This window comes from Mustelus asterias, chromosome 8 (genome assembly GCF_964213995.1).
Source record: "Mustelus asterias chromosome 8, sMusAst1.hap1.1, whole genome shotgun sequence".
In the NCBI taxonomy this organism is placed as follows: domain Eukaryota; kingdom Metazoa; phylum Chordata; class Chondrichthyes; order Carcharhiniformes; family Triakidae; genus Mustelus; species Mustelus asterias.
This window is the reverse complement of record NC_135808.1, coordinates 11925782-11945169: the sequence shown is the minus strand read 5'-3', so window position 1 is coordinate 11945169 and position 19388 is coordinate 11925782. Positions and strand designations below refer to the sequence as shown.

At 49.4% G+C, this 19388-nt stretch overlaps 1 protein-coding gene across 1 annotated transcript in view; it reads left to right on the top strand.

Annotated features, from left to right (window-relative positions):
- The window catches only part of LOC144497660 (uncharacterized), a 156309-nt gene that overhangs the window by 77104 nt on the left and 59817 nt on the right, over positions 1 to 19388 (top strand). The window contains 6 exon segments of the mRNA XM_078219103.1: positions 1996 to 2109; positions 8329 to 8448; positions 11392 to 11544; positions 13063 to 13291; positions 14730 to 14931; positions 19139 to 19292. Coding sequence (XP_078075229.1) covers positions 1996 to 2109; positions 8329 to 8448; positions 11392 to 11544; positions 13063 to 13291; positions 14730 to 14931; positions 19139 to 19292 — 972 coding nt within the window.

The following is a 19388-nucleotide window of genomic DNA, read 5'->3' as shown; positions in this document are numbered from 1 at the left end:
TCAAGTAGATTTTATTTATATAGAGAATTAGAGAAGCAGCTTTATTGCACATTTAACATGCACTCAGTGTAGGGAGAGTTTTACTCTGTATCTAACCCCGTGCTGTACCTGTCCTGGGAGTGTTTGATGGGGACAGTGTAGAGGGAGCTTTACTCTGTATCTAACTCCGTGCTGTACCTGTCCTGGGAGTGTTTGATGGGGACAGTGTAGAGGGAGCTTTACTCTGTATCTAACCCCGTTCTGTACCTGTCCTGGGAGTGTTTGATGGGGACATTGTAGAGGGAGCTTTACTCTGTATCTAACCCTGTGCTGTACCAGTCCTGGGAGTGTTTGATGGGGACAGTGTAAAGGGAGCTTTACTCTGTGTCTAACTCTGTGCTGTACCTGCCCTGGGAGTGTTTGATGGGGACAGTGTAGAAGGAGCTTTACTCTGTATCTAACCCCGTGCTGTACCTATCCTGGGAGTGTTTGATGGGAGTCATGATGTGGAGATGCCGGTGTTGGACTGGGGTAAACACAGTAAGAAGTTGAACAACACCAGGTTAAAGTCCAACAGGTTTATTTGGTAGCAAAAGCCACACAAGCTTTCGGAGCTCCAAGCCCCTTCTTCAGTGTTAGGTGGGGACAGTGTAGAGGGAGCTTTACTCTGTATCTAACCCCGTGCTGTACCTGTCCTGGGAGTGTTTGATGGGGACAGTGTAGAGGGAGTTTTACCCTGTATCTAACCCCGTGCTGTACCTGTCCTGGGAGTGTTTGATGGGGACAGTGTAGAGGGAGTTTTACTCTGTATCTAACCCTGTGCTGTACCTGTCCTGGGAGTGTTTGATGGGGACAGTGTAGAGGGAGCTTTACTCTGTATCTAACCCCGTGCTGTACCTGTCCTGGGAGTGTTTGATGGGGACAGTGTAGAGGGAGCTTTACTCTGTATCTAACCCTGTGCTGTACCTGTCCTGGGAGTGTTTGATGGGGACAGTGCAGAGGGAGCTTTACTCTGTATCTAACCCTGTGCTGTACCTGTCCTGGGAGTGTTTGATGGGGACAGTGCAGAGGGAGCTTTACTCTGTATCTAACCCCGCGCTGTACCTGTCCTGGGAATGTTTGATGGGGACAGTGTAGAGGGAGCTTTACTCTGTATCTAACCCCGTGCTGTACCTGTCCTGGGAGTGTTTGATGGGGACAGTGTAGAGGGAGCTTTACTCTGTATCTTACCCCGTGCTGTACCTGTCCTGGGAGTGTTTGATGGGGACAGTGTAGAGGGAGCTTTACTCTGTATCTAACTCTGTGCTGTACCTGTCCTGGGAGTGTTTGATGGGGACAGTGCAGAGGGAGCTTTACTCTGTATCTAACCCCGTGCTGTACCTGTCCTGGGAGTGTTTGATGGGGACAGTGTAAAGGGAGCTTTACTCTGTGTCTAACCCTGTGCTGTACCTGTCCTGCGAGTATATCACGCCATAAGACTTGCATCATTTTGAAACTGTTTCACCTTCAGACCAACACTGCTTTCTCACAGCGCCAGGGATCCGGATTCAATTCCCGCCTCGGATCACTGTCTGTGCAGAATTTTGCTCATTCTCTCTGTGTCTGCGTGGGTTTCCTCCGTTTGCTCTGCTTTTCTCCCACACTCCAAAGATGTGCGGATTAGATGGATTGGCCATGTTAAATTTCTCTTCAGTGTCAGGGGGATTAGCAGGGTGAATACCTGGAGTTACGGGGATAGGGCCTGGGTGGGATTGTTGTCCGTGCGGGCTAGATGGGCCGAATGGGCTCTTTCTGCACTGTTGGGATTCTATGATTCTTTGCCAGTGTGAGTTATGGAGGTCACAATATATAACTATCCTCTTGCGTGTTGAGAGAGCCGTGATGGAGAGAAGGTCTCAAGTGGCTGGAGGATATTGAGTGTGGAAGTGCCCTCAATGACAGAAGGATGGCATTGTCAGCTTGGCACCCAGGTAATGATCCTTCATTAACTCTTTTGGTGTGTTTCCACTGCACTAGGTCAGAACTGCCAGATGAATCAAGATGACTGCCTTCCCAACCCCTGTTTGAACAAGGGCCGTTGCGTGGATGGTATTGCCAGCTACCTGTGCCAGTGTGAGCTTCCCTACACAGGTATCACAGCGCTTCAGATGGTGTATAGAGGACAGCATGATCAGTCACTGTCTTAAGCTTTTAAATTTTATGTTTATATATTTGTGTCACAAGCAGGTTTACATTAACACCGCAATGAAGTTACTGTGAAAATTCTCTAGTCACCACACTCAGGCGCCTGTTCGGGAACACTGAGGGAGAATTTAGCATGGCCAATGCACCCTAACCAGGATGTCTTTCGGACTGTGGGAGGAAACTGGAACACCTGGAGGGCACTTGCATTTCCACGGGGAGAACATGCAAACTCCACACAGGCAGTGACCCAAGCCAGGAATCAAACCCGGGTCCCTGGTGCTGTGAGGCAGCAGTGCTGACCACTGTGCCGCCCTTGTGCCACCCTAACTGGCCTCCATAACTCACAGGGGTAACGGCACCTTGTAAGGTGCTGCTCCGTGCAGACAGGAGCTGGGATGTGGGGGTGGTAGAGGGGGAGGGGAGTGTTGCCGTCCATACATATCTGCCCAATTGCCCATCAAGTCCTAAAAACCAGCCATCGACTGAGCTCTGAGCTTTCTAATGAGCATTTAGGAAATTGTATTCCCTCAACACGGGGAAGAACTCACCTTAGCTGATTATATACATTCTGCTCAGTATCGATGAACCTGCCAGGAATGTGGATTGATTAACCGACTGGATGATCACACAGTGCAGAAGCTGGCCATTTGGCCCATCGAGTCTGCACCGACCACAATCCCACCCAGGCCCAATCCCCGTAACCCTACACATTTACCCTGCTAACCCCTCACACTCGGGTCAATTTAGCATGGCCAATCCACCTAACCCACACATATTTGGAGTTAAATTAGAACAAAAACATAGAACATAGAACATTACAGCGCAGAACAGGCCCTTCGGCCCACGATGTTGCACCGACCAGTTAAAAAAAAAAACTGTGACCCTCCAACCTAAACGAATTTCTTTTCGTCCATGAACCTATCTACGGATCTCTTAAACGCCCCCAAACTAGGCGCATTTACTACTGATGCTGGCAGGGCATTCCAATCCCTCACCACCCTCTGGGTAAAGAACCTACCCCTGACATCGGTTCTATAACTACCCCCCCTCAATTTAAAGCCATGCCCCCTCGTGCTGGATTTCTCCATCAGAGGAAAAAGGCTATCACTATCCACCCTATCTAAACCTCTAATCATCTTATATGTTTCAATAAGATCCCCTCTTAGCCGCCGCCTTTCCAGCGAAAACAATCCCAAATCCCTCAGCCTCTCCTCATAGGATCTCCCCTCCATACCAGGCAACATCCTGGTAAACCTCCTCTGCACCCTCTCCAAAGCCTCCACATCCTTCCTGTAATGTGGGGACCAGAACTGCACACAGTACTCCAAGTGCGGCCGCACCAGAGTTGTGTACAGTTGCAACATAACGCTACGACTCCTAAATTCAATCCCCCTACCAATAAACGCCAAGACACCATATGCCTTCTTAACAACCTTATCTACTTGATTCCCAACTTTCAGGGATCTATGCACACATACACCTAGATCCCTCTGCTCCTCCACACTATTCAAAGTCCTCCCGTTAGCCCTATACTCAACACATCTGTTATTCCTACCAAAGTGAATTACCTCACACTTCTCCGCATTAAACTCCATCCGCCACCTCTCGGCCCAACTTTGCAACCTGTCTAAGTCTTCCTGCAAACTACGACACCCTTCCTCACTGTCTACCACACCACCGACTTTGGTGTCATCAGCAAATTTGCTAATCCACCCAACTATACCCTCATCCAGATCATTAATAAATATTACAAACAGCAGTGGCCCCAAAACAGATCCCTGAGGTACACCACTTGTAACCGCACTCCATGATGAATATTTACTATCAACCACCACCCTCTGTTTCCTATCCGCTAGCCAATTCCTGATCCAATTTCCTAGATCACCCCCAATCCCATACATCTGCATTTTCTGCAGAAGCCTACCATGGTGAACCTTATCAAACGCCTTACTAAAATCCATATATACCACGTCCACTGCCTTGCCCCCATCCACCTCCTTGGTCACTTTCTCAAAAAACTCAATAAGGTTAGTAAGGCACGACCTACCTGCCACAAAACCATGCTGACTATCACCTATCAATTCATTACTCTCCAAATAACTATAAATCCTATCCCTTATAATTTTTTCCAACATCTTGCCGACAACAGAAGTGAGACTCACCGGTCTATAATTCCCGGGGAAGTCTCTGTTCCCCTTCTTAAACAATGGGACAACATTCGCTAACCTCCAATCTTCTGGTACTATACCAGAGGCCAACGACGACCTGAAGATCAGAGCCAGAGGCTCTGCAATCACTTCTCTTGCCTCCCAGAGAATCCTTGGATAAATCCCATCCGGACCAGGGGATTTATCTATTTTCAGACCCTCCAGAATATCCTGCACATCCTCCTTATCAACTGTAATACTGTCTATTCTACTCCCTTGCAACCCAGTGTCCTCCTCAGCTATATTCATGTCCCCTTGCGTGAACACCGAAGAGAAATATTGGTTCAATGCTTCACCAATCTCCTCCGGTTCCACACATAACTTCCCTCTGCCATCTATAACTGGCCCTAAACTTGCCCTAACCAACCTTCTGTTCTTGACATACCTATAGAACGCCTTAGGATTCTCTTTAACCCTATCCGCCAAAGTCTTCTCATGTCCCCTTTTAGCCCTTCTAAGCTCGCTCTTCAACTCCCTCTTAGCCAATCTAAAGCTTTCTAGTGCACTACCCGAGTGCTCACGTCTCATCCGAACATAAGCCTCCTTTTTCTTTTTAACCAACAAAGAAACTTTTTTGGTGCACCACGGTTCCCTAGCCCTACCAATTCCTCCTTGCCTGACAGGGACATACCTATCACAGACTCGCAGTAGCTGCTCCTTGAAAAAACTCCACATGTCGGACGTTCCCAGTCCCTGTAATCTCCTAGTCCAACCTATGTTTCCTAATTCTCTCCTAATAGCCTCATAATTACCCTTCCCCCAGCTAAAACCACTGGCCCGAGGTTCATGCCTATCCCTTTCCATCACTAAGGTGAACGTAACCGAATTGTGGTCACTATCACCAAAATGCACACCAACTTCCAAGTCTAGCACCTGGTCTGGCTCATTTCCCAGCACCAGATCCAATATAGCCTCACCTCTAGTTGGCCTGTCTACATACTGAGTCAAAAAACCTTCCTGCACGCTTTGAACAAAAACTGACCCCTCTAACGAGCTAGAGCTATAACAATTCCAGTCAATATTAGTCAAGTTAAAATCCCCCATAACAATTGCCCTATTACTTTCACTCCTAAGCAGGATTGACTCCGCAATCCTTTCCTCAACCTCTCTAGAACTTTTAGGAGGTCTATAAAAGACTCCCAACAGGGTGACCTCTCCTCTCCTATTTCTAATCTCCGCCCATACTACCTCAACAGATAAGTCCTCATCAAACCTCCTCTCTGACACTGTGATACAATCTCTGACCAATAATGCTACCCCTCCTCCTCTTCTACCTCCTTCCCTACTTCGACTAAAACATTTGAACCCCGGGACCTGCAGCATCCATTCCTGCCCCTGCTCTATCCATGTCTCTGAAATAGCCACAACATCGAAGTCCCAGGTACTGATCCACGCTGCAAGTTCACCCACTTTATTGCGAATACTCCTGGCATTGAAGTATACACATTTCAAACCCTGCTCCACCCCACCTCTGCAATGCCGTGCATTGCAGTCCCCATCCATGCATCCCTCACTTTCAGCCCCACTACTCAGGATCCCTCCCCCCCCCCGAATCAGTTTAAACCTCCTTGCATGGCCTTAGCAAATTTACCCCCCAGGATATTGGTCCCCTTCTGATTAAGGTGTAGACCATCCTTCTCATAGAGGTCACACCTTCCCCAGTACGAGCCCCAATTGCTTAAGTACCTGAACCCCTCCCTCCTGCACCATCCCCTCAGCCATGAATTCAAACCTTCCCTCTCCCTATTCCTCTCTAAACTATCCCGTGGTACAGGCAAGAGTCCAGAGATAACCACTCTGTCAGTCTTGGCCTTTAGTTTCCACCCCAACTCCATAAATCCCTGCCTAATATCCCCTTCCCCTATCCTCCCTATGTCGTGTGTCCCCACATGTACAATAACTTGTGGTTTATCTCCCTCCCCCCTAAGAATCCTGAATACCCTGTCAGACACATCCCGGACCCCAGCCCCTGGTAGGCAACACACCAACCCTGAGTCCCTACCTTTAGTTCCGACCCTCCTATCTGTCCCCTTAATTGTGGAGTCCCCAATCACAAGGCCCAGTCTTTTACAGCCCCTAACCACCTGAGCTTTCTCACTCGGCTCACCCCCAGAGATCTGCTCTCTATGCTCAGTTGATTCCTCCTCAACTGTAGCCTCCAGCACCGAAAACCTATTATGGAGGGGAACCGCCCCAGGGGATTGTCTTCCCGATTGCTTCTTACCCCTCCTCCTGGCATTGACCCAAGCCTCATTTCTAGGAGTTACTATTTCTCTATAACTCCTATCAACTTCCACCTCCGCCTCCCGAATTATGCGGAGTTCCTCTACCTCCCCCTCCAGCTCCTTTACACGCTCCTCCAGAAGCTGCAATCTAATGCACTTCTTACAACTAAAATCTCCTGAAACACTACTGGATTTCCTCACCACATACATCCCACAGGAGATGCAGCATACTGCCTGAACTGCCATCCCTGAAGCCATTACCAGCAAGAAAAAAAGAAAACAAAAAAAAACAACAAAAAAAAAAAAAAACTTCCCCACACTTCCCCAACTGTCACTCTCCACTGCAGCCCGAGCAGCACTCCCTCACTGAGACACCAACTGTCACACTCTACTGCAGCCCGAGCAGCACTCCCACAGTGAGACACCAACTGTCACACTCTACTGCAGCCCGAGCAGCACTCCCTTGGAGTGGATTAATCCAGGCGCTTCACTCAAAGGCCATTTGACAGCTCTGACAGGTGGGGGGAGGGGTTATTGTCGTGTGAATGAGGGAGGGATTCGGAGATTGGGGGGATTCTGTGAATGATTTGATTTGATTTGTCAAATGTATGAGTATACAATGAAAAGTATTGTTTCTTGCGCGCTATACAGACAAAACATGCTGTTCATAGAGTACATAGGGGAGAAGGAAAGGAGAGGGTGCAGAATATAGTGTTGCAGTTACAGATAGGGTGAAGAGAAAGATCAGCTGAATATGGGGTCAGAGATTTAAAAAGCATTATTAGAGAGTTTAGGGGAGTTGGAATTCAGTTTTAAGAGCACAGAAGAAGAGTAAAATATAGAATTAGAGGATGTACTGGGGACATCTCGCAAGCAGTTGCCTCGCTCCAACATCATCTTGAATTGAATGGGATGGGGGATTCTGTGATGGGGCAGATCCTATTTTGGGGCGGATTTTGTAGAAATTGCAGCCCTAGGCTTGGGTTGACCTTGATGTTCGAGTGTCCATCATTCTATCGTTCCTCAGCATGATGGTATGGGATTTGCTCTAATAATAGTGGCATGGTGGTTAGCACTGCTGCCTCACAGCACCAGGGACCCAGGTTCGATTCCCGCCTTGGGTCACTGACTGTTCTCCCCATCTCTGCGTGGGTTTCCTCCGGGTGCTCCGGTTTCCTCCCACACTCCAAAGATGTGCGGGTTAGGTGGATTGGCCATGCTAAATTGCCCCTTAGTGTCAGGGGGACTGGCTGGAGTAAATGCATGGGGTTATGGCGAAAGGGCCTGGGTGGGATTGTGGATGGTGCAGCCTCGATGGGTCAAATGGCCTCCTTCTGCTCTGTAGGATTCTATGATTCTATGGAGCGGCTCAGCGACACAGTGGTTAGCACTGCTGTCTCACAGCGCCAGGGACCCGGATTCAATTCTGGCCTCGGGTGACTGTGTGGAGTTTGCACATTCTCCCTGTGTCTGCGTGGGTTTCCGCCGGGTGCTCCGGTTTCCTCCCACTGTCCAAAGATGTGTGGTTAAGGTGGATTGGCCATGCTAAATTGCCTCTTAATGTCAGGAGGATTGGGAGGGTAAATATGTGGGGTTATGGGGATAGGATAGGGTCTGGCTGGGACTGTTGACGGTGCAGGCTCGATGGGCCGAATGGCCTCCTTCAGTACTTTCGGGATTCTATGAATATTTCCTTCAGTTCATTCATTCTCTCAAACTTTTTCTGCTCACAGGTACCCACTGCGAAACGCTGCTGGCGCCTTGTGCTAAGGGCCCTTGCAAAAATGGTGGCACATGTAATGAATCAGCGGACTACCAGGCATTCTCCTGTGTCTGCCCGGCTGGTTGGAACGGTGAGAGATTTTACAGTTCATGTGAATCCATTCTTGATCCTGTAATCACCAGGTAGCGAGGGGGGAAGCCGATGTAGTTGGTTCCTCATGAAAGCATCCTCCTCATGCCAAGAAAGAAAAGGTCACAAGGTCATTGATCACATGGCAGCTTGTTCTGTTTCTATTGGCTCTCGGTGTACCTGGTTTATCACCAATCCTTCATATGGTAAAACCTACAAGTTCATGAGGAACTCACAAAGGGACAGCACTGGGAGTGACTGGAGCTACCACTCCCAGCATTTTAAACATCCAGGAAAAATTTAATCCTAATGCTGCGTAGATATTCAGGGTTCTGATAATATTATTTACCTCAGTTCAGGAAATGCGTTCCCAAAATGGAAAGAAGGACAGGTACAGCGTGGGGTGAGATACAGAGTAAAGCTCCCTCTACACTGTCCCCATCAAACACTCCCAGGACAGGTACAGCACGGGGTTAGATACAGAGTAAAGCTCCCTCTACACTGTCCCATCAAACACTCCCAGGACAGGTACAGCACGGGGTTAGGTACAGAGTAAAGCTTCCTCTACACTGTCCCCATCAAACACTCCCAGGACAGGTACAGCATGGGGTTGGATACAGAGTAAAGCTCCCTCTGCACTGTCCCCATCAAACACTCCCAGAACAGGTACAGCATGGGGTTAGATACAGAGTAAAGCTCCCTCTACACTGTGCCCAACAAACACTCCCAGGACAGGTACAGCACAGGGTTAGATACAGAGTAAAGCTCCCTCTACACTGTCCCCATCAAACACTCCCAGAACAGGTACAGCACGGGGTTAGATACAGAGTAAAGCTCCCTCTACACTGTCCCCATCAAACACTCCCAGAACAGGTACAGCACGGGGTTAGATACAGAGTAAAGCTCCCTCTACACTGTCCCATCAAACACTCCCAGAACAGGTATAGCAATATATGGAAAATGTAAAATCTATCTAATTCAGCCGTGTATAATTCAATGTCACAGCCTCCACCCTCTGTGGGAAGGAGAATTTCACACAGTAATGACCCTCTCGAGAGAAATTATTCTCCTCATCTCTGTCTTGTTATTCTTAAATAAACTCCCTGATTCAGGACTCAGCCATATGAGGAAACATTCTTCCAGTATCGTCCCGATCAAATCCCCTCATGATCTGATATGTTCCAATGAGATCATCCCTCATTCTTCTAAACTCCAATTGGTGCAGGTTGAACCCGTTTGACCTCTCCTCATAAGGTAATCCTTTCATCGTGTGAAGGAGTTGAGCAAACATTCTCTGAACTGTTTCTAACACAATGATATCCTTTTTCAAATAAAAACTCTGCACTGTACTGCAGACTTTGTCTTATGGAGGTTCTGTGCAGCTCCACTCAAACTTGTCGACTTTTATATTCCTATTACAGTAAGTGCCAACGTACCATTTTCTTTCCTAATCACTCGCTCTACCTGCAGACTAACCTTTGGTGATTCATGTAGAGGACACCCAGATTCCTCTACATCTGCAATCTTTCCCCGGGTTCGAATCCCGCCATGGCAGTTGGTGGAATTTGAATTCAACAAAAAATGTCTGGAATTAAGAATCGACTGATGGCCATGAAACCATTGTCGGAAAAACCCATCTGGTTCACTAATGTCCTTTCGGGAAGGAAATCCTTACCTGGTTTGGCCTACATGTGACTCCAGAGCCACAGCAATGTGGTTGATTCACAACTGCCCTCTGAAATGGCCTAGTGAGCCACTCAGTTCAAGGGCAACTTTAGCACTGCTGCCACGCAGCGCCAGGGACCTGGGTTTGATTCCTGGCTTCGGTCACTGTCTGTGCCGGCACAGATATGCCATGCGGTGGCAGTGGAAAATCCTGCCCCTCTATTTTTTTTTTCCTTCTCGTTGAGTGAAGAAGTATATTATCCATGCTGGTTATTATCATTTGGAGACTGTTAAGCATGATTATTTGTCTTCCAAATATCGTCAGATGTTGAACATGAAATGCAGGTGAACATTCCAGCTTTGAATCAGGGGAACCTTACAGTGCAGAAGGAGGCCATTCGGCCCATCGTGTCTGCATCGACTCTCGACAGAGCATCTTCTCCAGGCCCTATCCCATGCTCCCACATATTTACCCCACTCATCTCCCTAACCTGCGCATCTTGGGACGCTACGGGACAATTTACCACGGCCAATCCACCTAACCTGCACATCTTTTGGACTGTGGGAGGAAACCGGAGCACCCGGAGGAAACCAACGCAGACACGAAGAGAATGTGCAGACTCCACAAAGACAGTCACCCAAGGCCAGAATCGAACCCAGGTCCCTGGCGCTGTGAGACAGCAGCGCTAATCACTGTGCTGCTCAATGTGTCGGGTCTGTCCCTAGAATCATAGAATAGAATCATAGAATCCCTACAATGCAGAAGGAGGCCATTCGGCCCATCGAGTCTGCACCAACCTCAATCCCACACATGCCCCATTCCCATAACCCCACATATTTACCCTGCTAATCCCCCCGACACTAGGGACAATTTAACATGGCCAATCAACCTAACCCACACATCTTTGGACTGTGGGAGGAAACCGTGTCACCTGGAGGAAACCCACACGGACACGGGGGGAGAATGTGCAAACTCCACACAGACAGTGACCCGAGGCCAGAATTGAACCCGGGACTCTGGCGCTGTGAGGCAGCAGTGCTAACCACTGTGCCACCGTGCTGCCTAGTTTTGGGAAGTAGCTGATTCCGGTTGGGGTAACTGTAGAGATGCAGCAACTGGTCTTAGCTCTGATGATGCTCAGCAGATACGGAATAATCTCACCATTATTCTGAGGGCCTGTTAAGCAAACTTGTGGAGAGACGGACATTGGAGAGTGGAAACACAAGGTGCAGTGGGAAACAAAGCACCCATGCAGCTTTTCCTAATTTTTCCCTGCAGGGCAGGTTTGCGAGGATGATGTTGATGAGTGTATCTCTAACCCCTGCCTCAACCAAGGAGAGTGCCTGAACTCTGAAGGTGGGCACCTCTGCAAATGCCAAGCGGGCTACACCGGCCAGCTGTGCGATGTGGACATCGATGACTGTTCACCCAGTAAGTGATCGGGATTCCTCTCTTCCCTCCTCTCAGTTGTCTCTTCTTCCTTCTTCCCTCCCTCCCTTCCTCCGCTATCAGATACCACGTTCTATCCTGGGCTGAAAGGTCAAATGAACAGCCTGTTCCTTACAGCCTGCAGCACTCAAGTAGCACAAATTAACTCTCCTTCTGGTTTCCCCCACTTCCCCACAAGACTTACATTACGGACCTGCAATGACTTTAATCAGGCGATTGAGGTGGGCCTGTTACAATATGAACTCCCTGACTAAGGGCCAAACTGAGGGGCCAATCAGGAAGCCTCTGGCTTTGTATTTAACCAGGCGTGCCGGTTCCTCTGGGACTCCGAGTGCAGACTGCTAACTGAGAGCACTCTGTATGCTGCTGTCAGACTTGTAAATAAAGGGATTTTGGTGAAGGGACTTATTACAGGACCTGAGAATTGGACTAAACACCCAGTCATTCCACACAGTCTTCATTTCCTTCCCTCTCAACTGCCTCTTTCCCTACTTATCACCCTGCTCTACCCTCCTCTTCTCCCTAACCCCACCCTCACCTGACGATTGTCCAAGCAGTCTATTTAGAATCATAGAATCCCTACAGTGCAGGAGGAGGCCATTCAGCCCATCAAGCTTGCAACCACAACAATCTCACCCAGGCCCTATCCACTTACTTACCCTAGCTAGTCCCCTGACACTAAGGGGCAATTTAGCACGGCCAATCCACCTCTTTGGACTGTGGGAGGAAACAATGCCTCTGCTATTCCCACTTCATTTTCCCTGTCTTCCCATGTCTGTGAAGTGGGAATAGTCGAGAGCTTCAAGTTTTTAGGTGTCCAGATCACCAACAACCTCTCCTGGTCCCCCCATGCTGACACTATAGTTAAGAAAGCCCACCAACGCCTCTCCTTTCTCAGGAGACTAAGGAAATTTGGCATGTCAGCTACGACTCTCACCAACTTTTACAGATGCACCAGAGAAAGCATTCTTTCTGGTTGTATCACAGCTTGGTATGGCTCCTGCTCTGCCCAAGACCACAGGAACTGCAAAGGGTCGTGAATGAAGCCCAATCCATCACTCAAACCAGCCTCCCATCCATTGACTCTGTCTACACTTCCCGCTGCCTCGGCAAAGCAGCCAGCATAATTAAGGACCCCACGCACCCCAGACATTCTCTCTTCCACCTTCTTCCGTTGGGAAAAAGATACAAAAGTCTGAGGTCACATACCAACTGACTCAAGAACAGCTTCTTCCCTGCTGCCATCAAACTTTTGAATGAACCTACCTCGCATTAAGTTGATCTTTCTCTGCACTCCAGCTATGACTCCAGGTCAATGCTCTCGAACATTTCCACTTCATCCCCTTTGATGTAGACAGGGGCATGTCCTTTACAGCAGTTTTTCAGCAGAACATGACTTACAGCAAAGTGTATTGAGCCAGTTTAACGGGAAAACAGTGGGAGGGTGGGAGGGAAGACTGCATGCAATGAGATGTAACCTCCGCACGTGCTTTTCTCCAGACCAGTGCCTCAATGGCGGCTCCTGTGAGGATGGGGTAGATTCCTTCAACTGTTCGTGCCCGGCGGGCTTCACCGGCGAGCGTTGCCAGGACGACGTGGACGAATGCAGCAGTGGCCCGTGCTGGAACGGGGCGGTCTGCAATGATTACGTGAACGGGTTTACCTGCAGCTGCCCACTGGGGTATGATGGGACTCACTGTGAGAACGACATTCTGGAATGCACTCCCAGGTAGGGATAATGGACAACTGGTGTCGCTAAGGCCCGGGGCCGAGACCGGGACGAAGAAAAAAAACCTTTATTTCCTGCCACACCCTTTTCAGAATGTTCCAAAACACCTCACAGCCGACAAAGTAATTTCTTTATCGCTGTAATGACCGGTGTAATGTTGAATCACAGAATGTGAATATTGTTAAAGAGAGAGAGATGTCGCCAAAGTTTTTCATATCGTACTCATCAGGACAAATGCTAGAACTCCAAATTTCAAAGATCAGCCACCCCAACAATTTATACTGCAGGGTAAAAGAGTGTTGATTGATCAGCAAGTTGATACTGATTGGCTGAGGTGTCGTCATGACAAAAGGAATCATAGAATCCCTACAGTGCAGAAGGAGGTCATTTGGCCCATCGAGCCTGCATCGACAACAATCCCACCCAGGCCCTATCCCCATAACCCCACATATTTGCCCTGCTAATCCCCCTGACACTAAGATGCAATTTAGCATGGCCATTCAGCCTAACCTGCACATCTTTGGACTGTGGGAGGAAACCGGAGCACCCGGAGGAAACCCACGCAAACTTGGGGAGAATGTGCAAACTGCACACAGACAGTCACCCAAGGCTAGAATTGAAGCCGAGTCCCTGGCGCTGTGGGGCAGCAGTGCCACCGCCCCCCCCTGAGGTTTCCACGTGAAACAAAATAAAGGCAGAAGGTTTAACATATTCCTTTTTGCTTTAGAGAATGCGTATAAGAATATCGTTCACCTTTGCTTTCTCCGTCGCCTCAGCCAATCAGAGTTGGCTTGCTGGCCAATCAGCATCACTTAACCTGCACGTCTTTGGACGCTAAGCAGTAATTTATCATGGCCAATCCACCAAACCTGAACATCTTTGGACACTAATGGACAATTTAGCATGGCCAATTCACCTAGCCTACACAGCTTTGGACACTAAGGGGCAATTTAGCATGGCCAATCCACCTAACCTGCACATCTTTGGATTGTGGGAGGAAACCGGAGCACCCGGAGAAACCGGAGGAAACCCAGGCAGGCACAGGGAGAACGTGCAAACTCCACACAGACAATCACCCAAGGCCAGATTCGAACCCAGGTCCTTGGCACAGCGAGCCAGCAGTGCTAACCACTGTGCCACCGTGCCGCTCACAGTGGCACTACCTTGTTCCTGTTAGGCAAGGAAGACAAAGGTGATGGGGATAGATGGAAATGTGGAACTTGAAACATAACCAGATCAGCGGTGATCTTATCGAATATTGGAGAAGGGCCGAATGGCCAACTCCTGCTTCTGTTTTGTATGTTTGTGATGAATTTTGCTAATGTTGACCTGGGCCAAATTGTATTTATTTTGTACTAATGCCTTGTCAGAGTCCAGGCCTGTACACTCAGCTCCTTAACCCCGCCCTATCCTGAGCTATCTTCCCTTGTTCCCGCAGCTCCTGTTTGAACGGAGGGACATGTGTTGACCAAGTCGCCAACTTCTCCTGCCAATGCCCAGCCGGGTTCGCTGGTCACTACTGCCAGCAGGAAATAAACGAGTGTGACTCGCAGCCCTGCCTGAACGGAGGCACCTGCCAGGACGGCTACGGGACCTACAAGTGTTCCTGCGCTCAGGGCTACACAGGCAACAGTTGCCAGGTAACCAGACAACACAGAGGATCAGATGGGATAGGAAGCAGAATTATCCTCAGGGAGTTGGAGTATGAGGAACAAGAGGTGGCAGTTCAGCCCCTCGAGTCTAGTCTGGAATTCATAGAATCATAGAATCTCTACAGCGAAGAAGTAGGCCATTCGGCCCATCTAGTCTGTACCAACCACAATCCCACCCAAGCCCTATTCCCATAACCCCACATATTTACCCTAGCTAAGCCCCTGACACTAAGGGGCAATTTAGCACGGCCAATCCACCTAACCAGCACAACTTTGGACTGTGGGAGGAAACCGGAGCACCCGGAGGAAACCCACGCAGACACGGGGAGAACGTGCAAACTCCACACAGACGGTGACCCAAGCTGGGAATTGAACCTGGGTCCCTAAAGCTGTGAGGCAGCAGTGCTAACCCACTGTGCCACCGTGCCACCCCAGGGTGGCATCCCATTCAATTTGACCATCGCTGATCGCAACTCCACTTTCCCCACCTCACCCCTTGCTCTCTTCAACGCCTGCCCAATGCTTTTTCAATCTCAGTCTTAAAGACACTTGACGGCTAATGGTCTCCAGCTCTCTGGATTACGCTCACAATGGGACCTGGGTTCGATTCCCGGCTTGGGTCACTGTCTGTGTGGAGTCTGCACGTTCTCCCCGTGTCTGCGTGGGTTTCCTCTGGGTGCTCCGGTTTCCTCTCACAGTCCGAAAGACGTGCTGGTTAGGTGGATTGGCCGTGCTAAATTCTCCCTCAGTGTACCCGAACAGGCGTCGGAGTGTGGCAACTGGGGGATTTTCACAGTAACTTCATTGCAGTGTTAATGTAAGCCTGCTGGTGACACTAATAAATAAACAATCATTCAGAATTCCCTGAATGAAGAAATTATCCCTCAATTCGGTCTAGCGTGACTGAACCCTTAGCCTGAGACTGCCCCCTAGTGTTCCGCCCAGGACAAGCGACCTCTGAGTGGCCCCCCTGCCCAGCCCTCCAGAATCCAGTAAGATCTCAGTTGCTCTGGGCTCCAATCACGATTTCACGGCCTTTGCACATTGAGACCTTACAGCCTTCTCTGACTGTTTCGTCTGACAGCGTGTGGTATAAATCGCCAGGATTTGAGATTGAATTGTGAGAATACATTAATTATACACTATTTGGGGGAGGTCATAGCCTAGTGGTATTATCACTAGACCATTAATCCAGAAGCTTCTGGGGGTCCGGGTTCGAATCCCACCACGGCAGCTGGTGGAATTTGAATTCAATAAAAAATATCTGGAAGTAAGAATCGACTGATGACCATAAAACAATTGTCGATTGTGGGAAAGACCCATCTGGTTCATTAATGTCCTTTAGGGAAGGGAAGCTGCCGTCCTTACCTGGTCTGGCCTACATGTGACTCCAGATCCACAGCAATGTGGTTGACTCTCAACTGCCCTCCAAGGACAACTAGAGATGGGCAATAAATGCTGGCCCAGTCAGCGACACCCATATCCCACAAATAATTACAATTTTGTTTTTAAACATCGCTCCATGGCCTTATTGAAGGCTATCCTGCATTACCTTCACTTATCAATTTTTGTTTGAGGTGGCACGGTGGTTAGCACAGCTGCCTCACAGCACCAAGGACCCGGGTTCAATGCCAACCTCGGGTGACTGTGGAGTTTGCCCGTTCACCCTGTGTCTAAATTGCCCCTTAGTGTCCCAAAATGTGTAGGTCAGGGGGATTAGTGGGCCAAATAAGTGCAGTTACGGGTGGGATGCCATGCCGGTGAGTCGGTGCAGACTCGACAGGCCGAATGGCCTCCTTCTGCCTGTAGGGATCCTATAATGAATGTGCACCTTGTATTCTCACTTTGAACTGCTCACTCACCCTCTGATTTTTCAATCCTCCTTTCCAGTGAAGTACTTCCCCGGGAAAATTCTGTCAAATCCTCCCATAGCCTCAGAAACCTGATGTCACCTAAGTTCGAAAGGAAACATTTGCAGCTTCCGAATGACCTTTCCTCACAGCTCGCTCTCTCTCCCATGCACAACTTCCATATCCTGCTTGGCGGAGCCCTTCCAGTTCTCCGCTATCACCAGGCGTCAGCAAGCCCTGGGGGTCACTCGCGGAGACAGGGAGCAGAACGAGGGCCTGCCACTAATGGGGAGGACGGAGGTGTGGGGAGGTGGGGGGGGGGGGGGGGGGGCAGTGGGGTGGAGAGGGGTTGGTGACATCGAATCACTCGCAGGTTATCAGTCAGAGAAAGATGTCTGCTTCCTTCATGAGCACATTCTCAGCACGTTATCCCAATACTGCTCGCTTTCCTAAAACTCCCCTCATCAGTCCCTCAGACCTGTGTCCTCCCATTAATCAGAACATTTAACCAGCTTTCCTGCCGTTACTTCGCAGTCTTTGACACCCAAACCTAACAATAACCCATTCATCTCAGCCTTCCATTTCCAGTTCTCTTCCCGCGCCCAGTGGCGCACTAAAGCTTGCATCCACTTCCAAGGAGAGAATCCCTGCACCGCAGAAGGAGGCCATTCAGCGCCTCCGGTCTGCACTGACTCTCTGGAAGAGCATCATACCCAGGGATCATGCCCATCCCTGTAACCTGACACATTTACCATGGCCAATCTAGCTAACCTGCACATCGTTGAACACTAAGGAGCAATTTAGCATGGCCAATCCACCTAACCTGCACAGGCACCTCTCTCTGCCTCTGAGGCATGGAGGGCTCTCCCTGTCTGAGATCAGCCCGTGTCATTGGGTCTGTGTACGAACGGACCCAGTGCCTTGGGGTGCAGTGGATCAACTGGGTCAAGTGATTGAGATGCTTAAAATGGTGAGAGACGTCGCCAGGGCTGATCGAGAATAATCTTTACCTCCAGCGGGCTGAGGTGCTCCAGTTTCCTCCCACAGTTACTTGTGACACGAGTAAATAAACTTAAAACATTTCCCTCTCCCCGGGGGCTATACTCATCTGACTCACACCATCCCCCCACCCCTCCCCCCGCCCCCCGCCCCCCACCGGCCACCCCAGGGGATCCCCAAGTCTGGGCGGCATGGTGGCTGGCACAGTGGTTAGCACTGCTGCCTCACAGCGTCAGGGACCTGGGTTTGATTCCAGCCTCGGGTCACTGTCTGTGTGGAGTCTGCACATTCTCCCCGTGTCTGCATAGGTTTCCTCCGGGTGCTCCGGTTTCCTCCCACAGTCCGAAAGACGTGCTGGTTAGGGTGCATTGGCCATGCTAAATTCTCCCTCAGTGTACCCGAACAGGCGCCGGAGTGTGGCGACTAGGGGATTTTCACAGTAACTTCATTGCAGTGTTAATGTAAGCCTACTTGTGACACTAATAAATAAATGTTTGATTTAATATTTTATGTTTTTATCCATTTGAATGGCCTGTTGAGTCCGCTTCCACTGCCCTTTGTGACAATGTCTTCCCGATCACAACAACTCACTACATTGCAAAAAATGGCAAAATTCTCCTCATCTCCCTCTGACAATCATCATAATCGTAGCTTCTGGGATTCCTCCTGCCGCAGCCTTCAGTGATCCGCAGCTTTTTAAAAGGCTAATCTTGTTGTTAACCAATGACTGTTTCCTGATTTTTTTTTCTTATTGATTTGTGGGACATGGGTGTCGCTGGCTGGGCCAACATTTATTGCCCATCCCTAGTTGCCCTTGGATATGGCAGCTGAGAGTCAACCACATTGCTGTGGCTCTGGAGCCACATGTAGGCCAGACTGGGTAAGGAAGGCAGATTTCCTTCCCTAAAGGACATTAGTGAACCTGATGGGTTTTTCCTGACATTCGACAATGATTTCATGGTGATCAGTAAATTCTTAATTACAAATTTTTTAAATTGAATTCAAATTCCACCATCTGCCGTGGCAGGATTCGAACCTGGGTCCCCGGAAGATTAGCTGAGTTTCTGGGTTAATAGTCTGGCGATAATACCACTACACCATCGCCTCCCCTTACTGGCGAACTGTCATCGCTTCTCTTCAATGGTATTGGCCAATAGGGAGTCATGTTGCTGGGAGACATGTCGCCATCTTGGGGCCGACAAGATGGAGGTCAGGGGCGAGAGGTGGGGTGACATGCAAATGTCAATACTGGTGCTGCATTGAGCTTTGGCTTCGGTCTCTGTCCTGAACCACATGACCCTTCACCTTTCACCCCGCCTCTCACCGTTCCTTTCTTCCACCTATAGACTTTGATAAACTGGTGTGCCAGACCTGTGTGCAAGAACGGTGGCAAGTGTGAACAGGTGAACACGACCTTCTACTGCGAGTGCAAGATGGGCTGGTCAGGTCTTTACTGTGACGTACCGAAGGTGTCCTGTGAGGTCGCTGCTGACAAACGTGGTAAGGGGCTGGGGCGGTTAAGCCCCCAGCTGTTTCTTCTCAATCTGCTGTAGGCTGCGACACAATGGCGTGTTGCTGGGAAAAAAAACACATGCT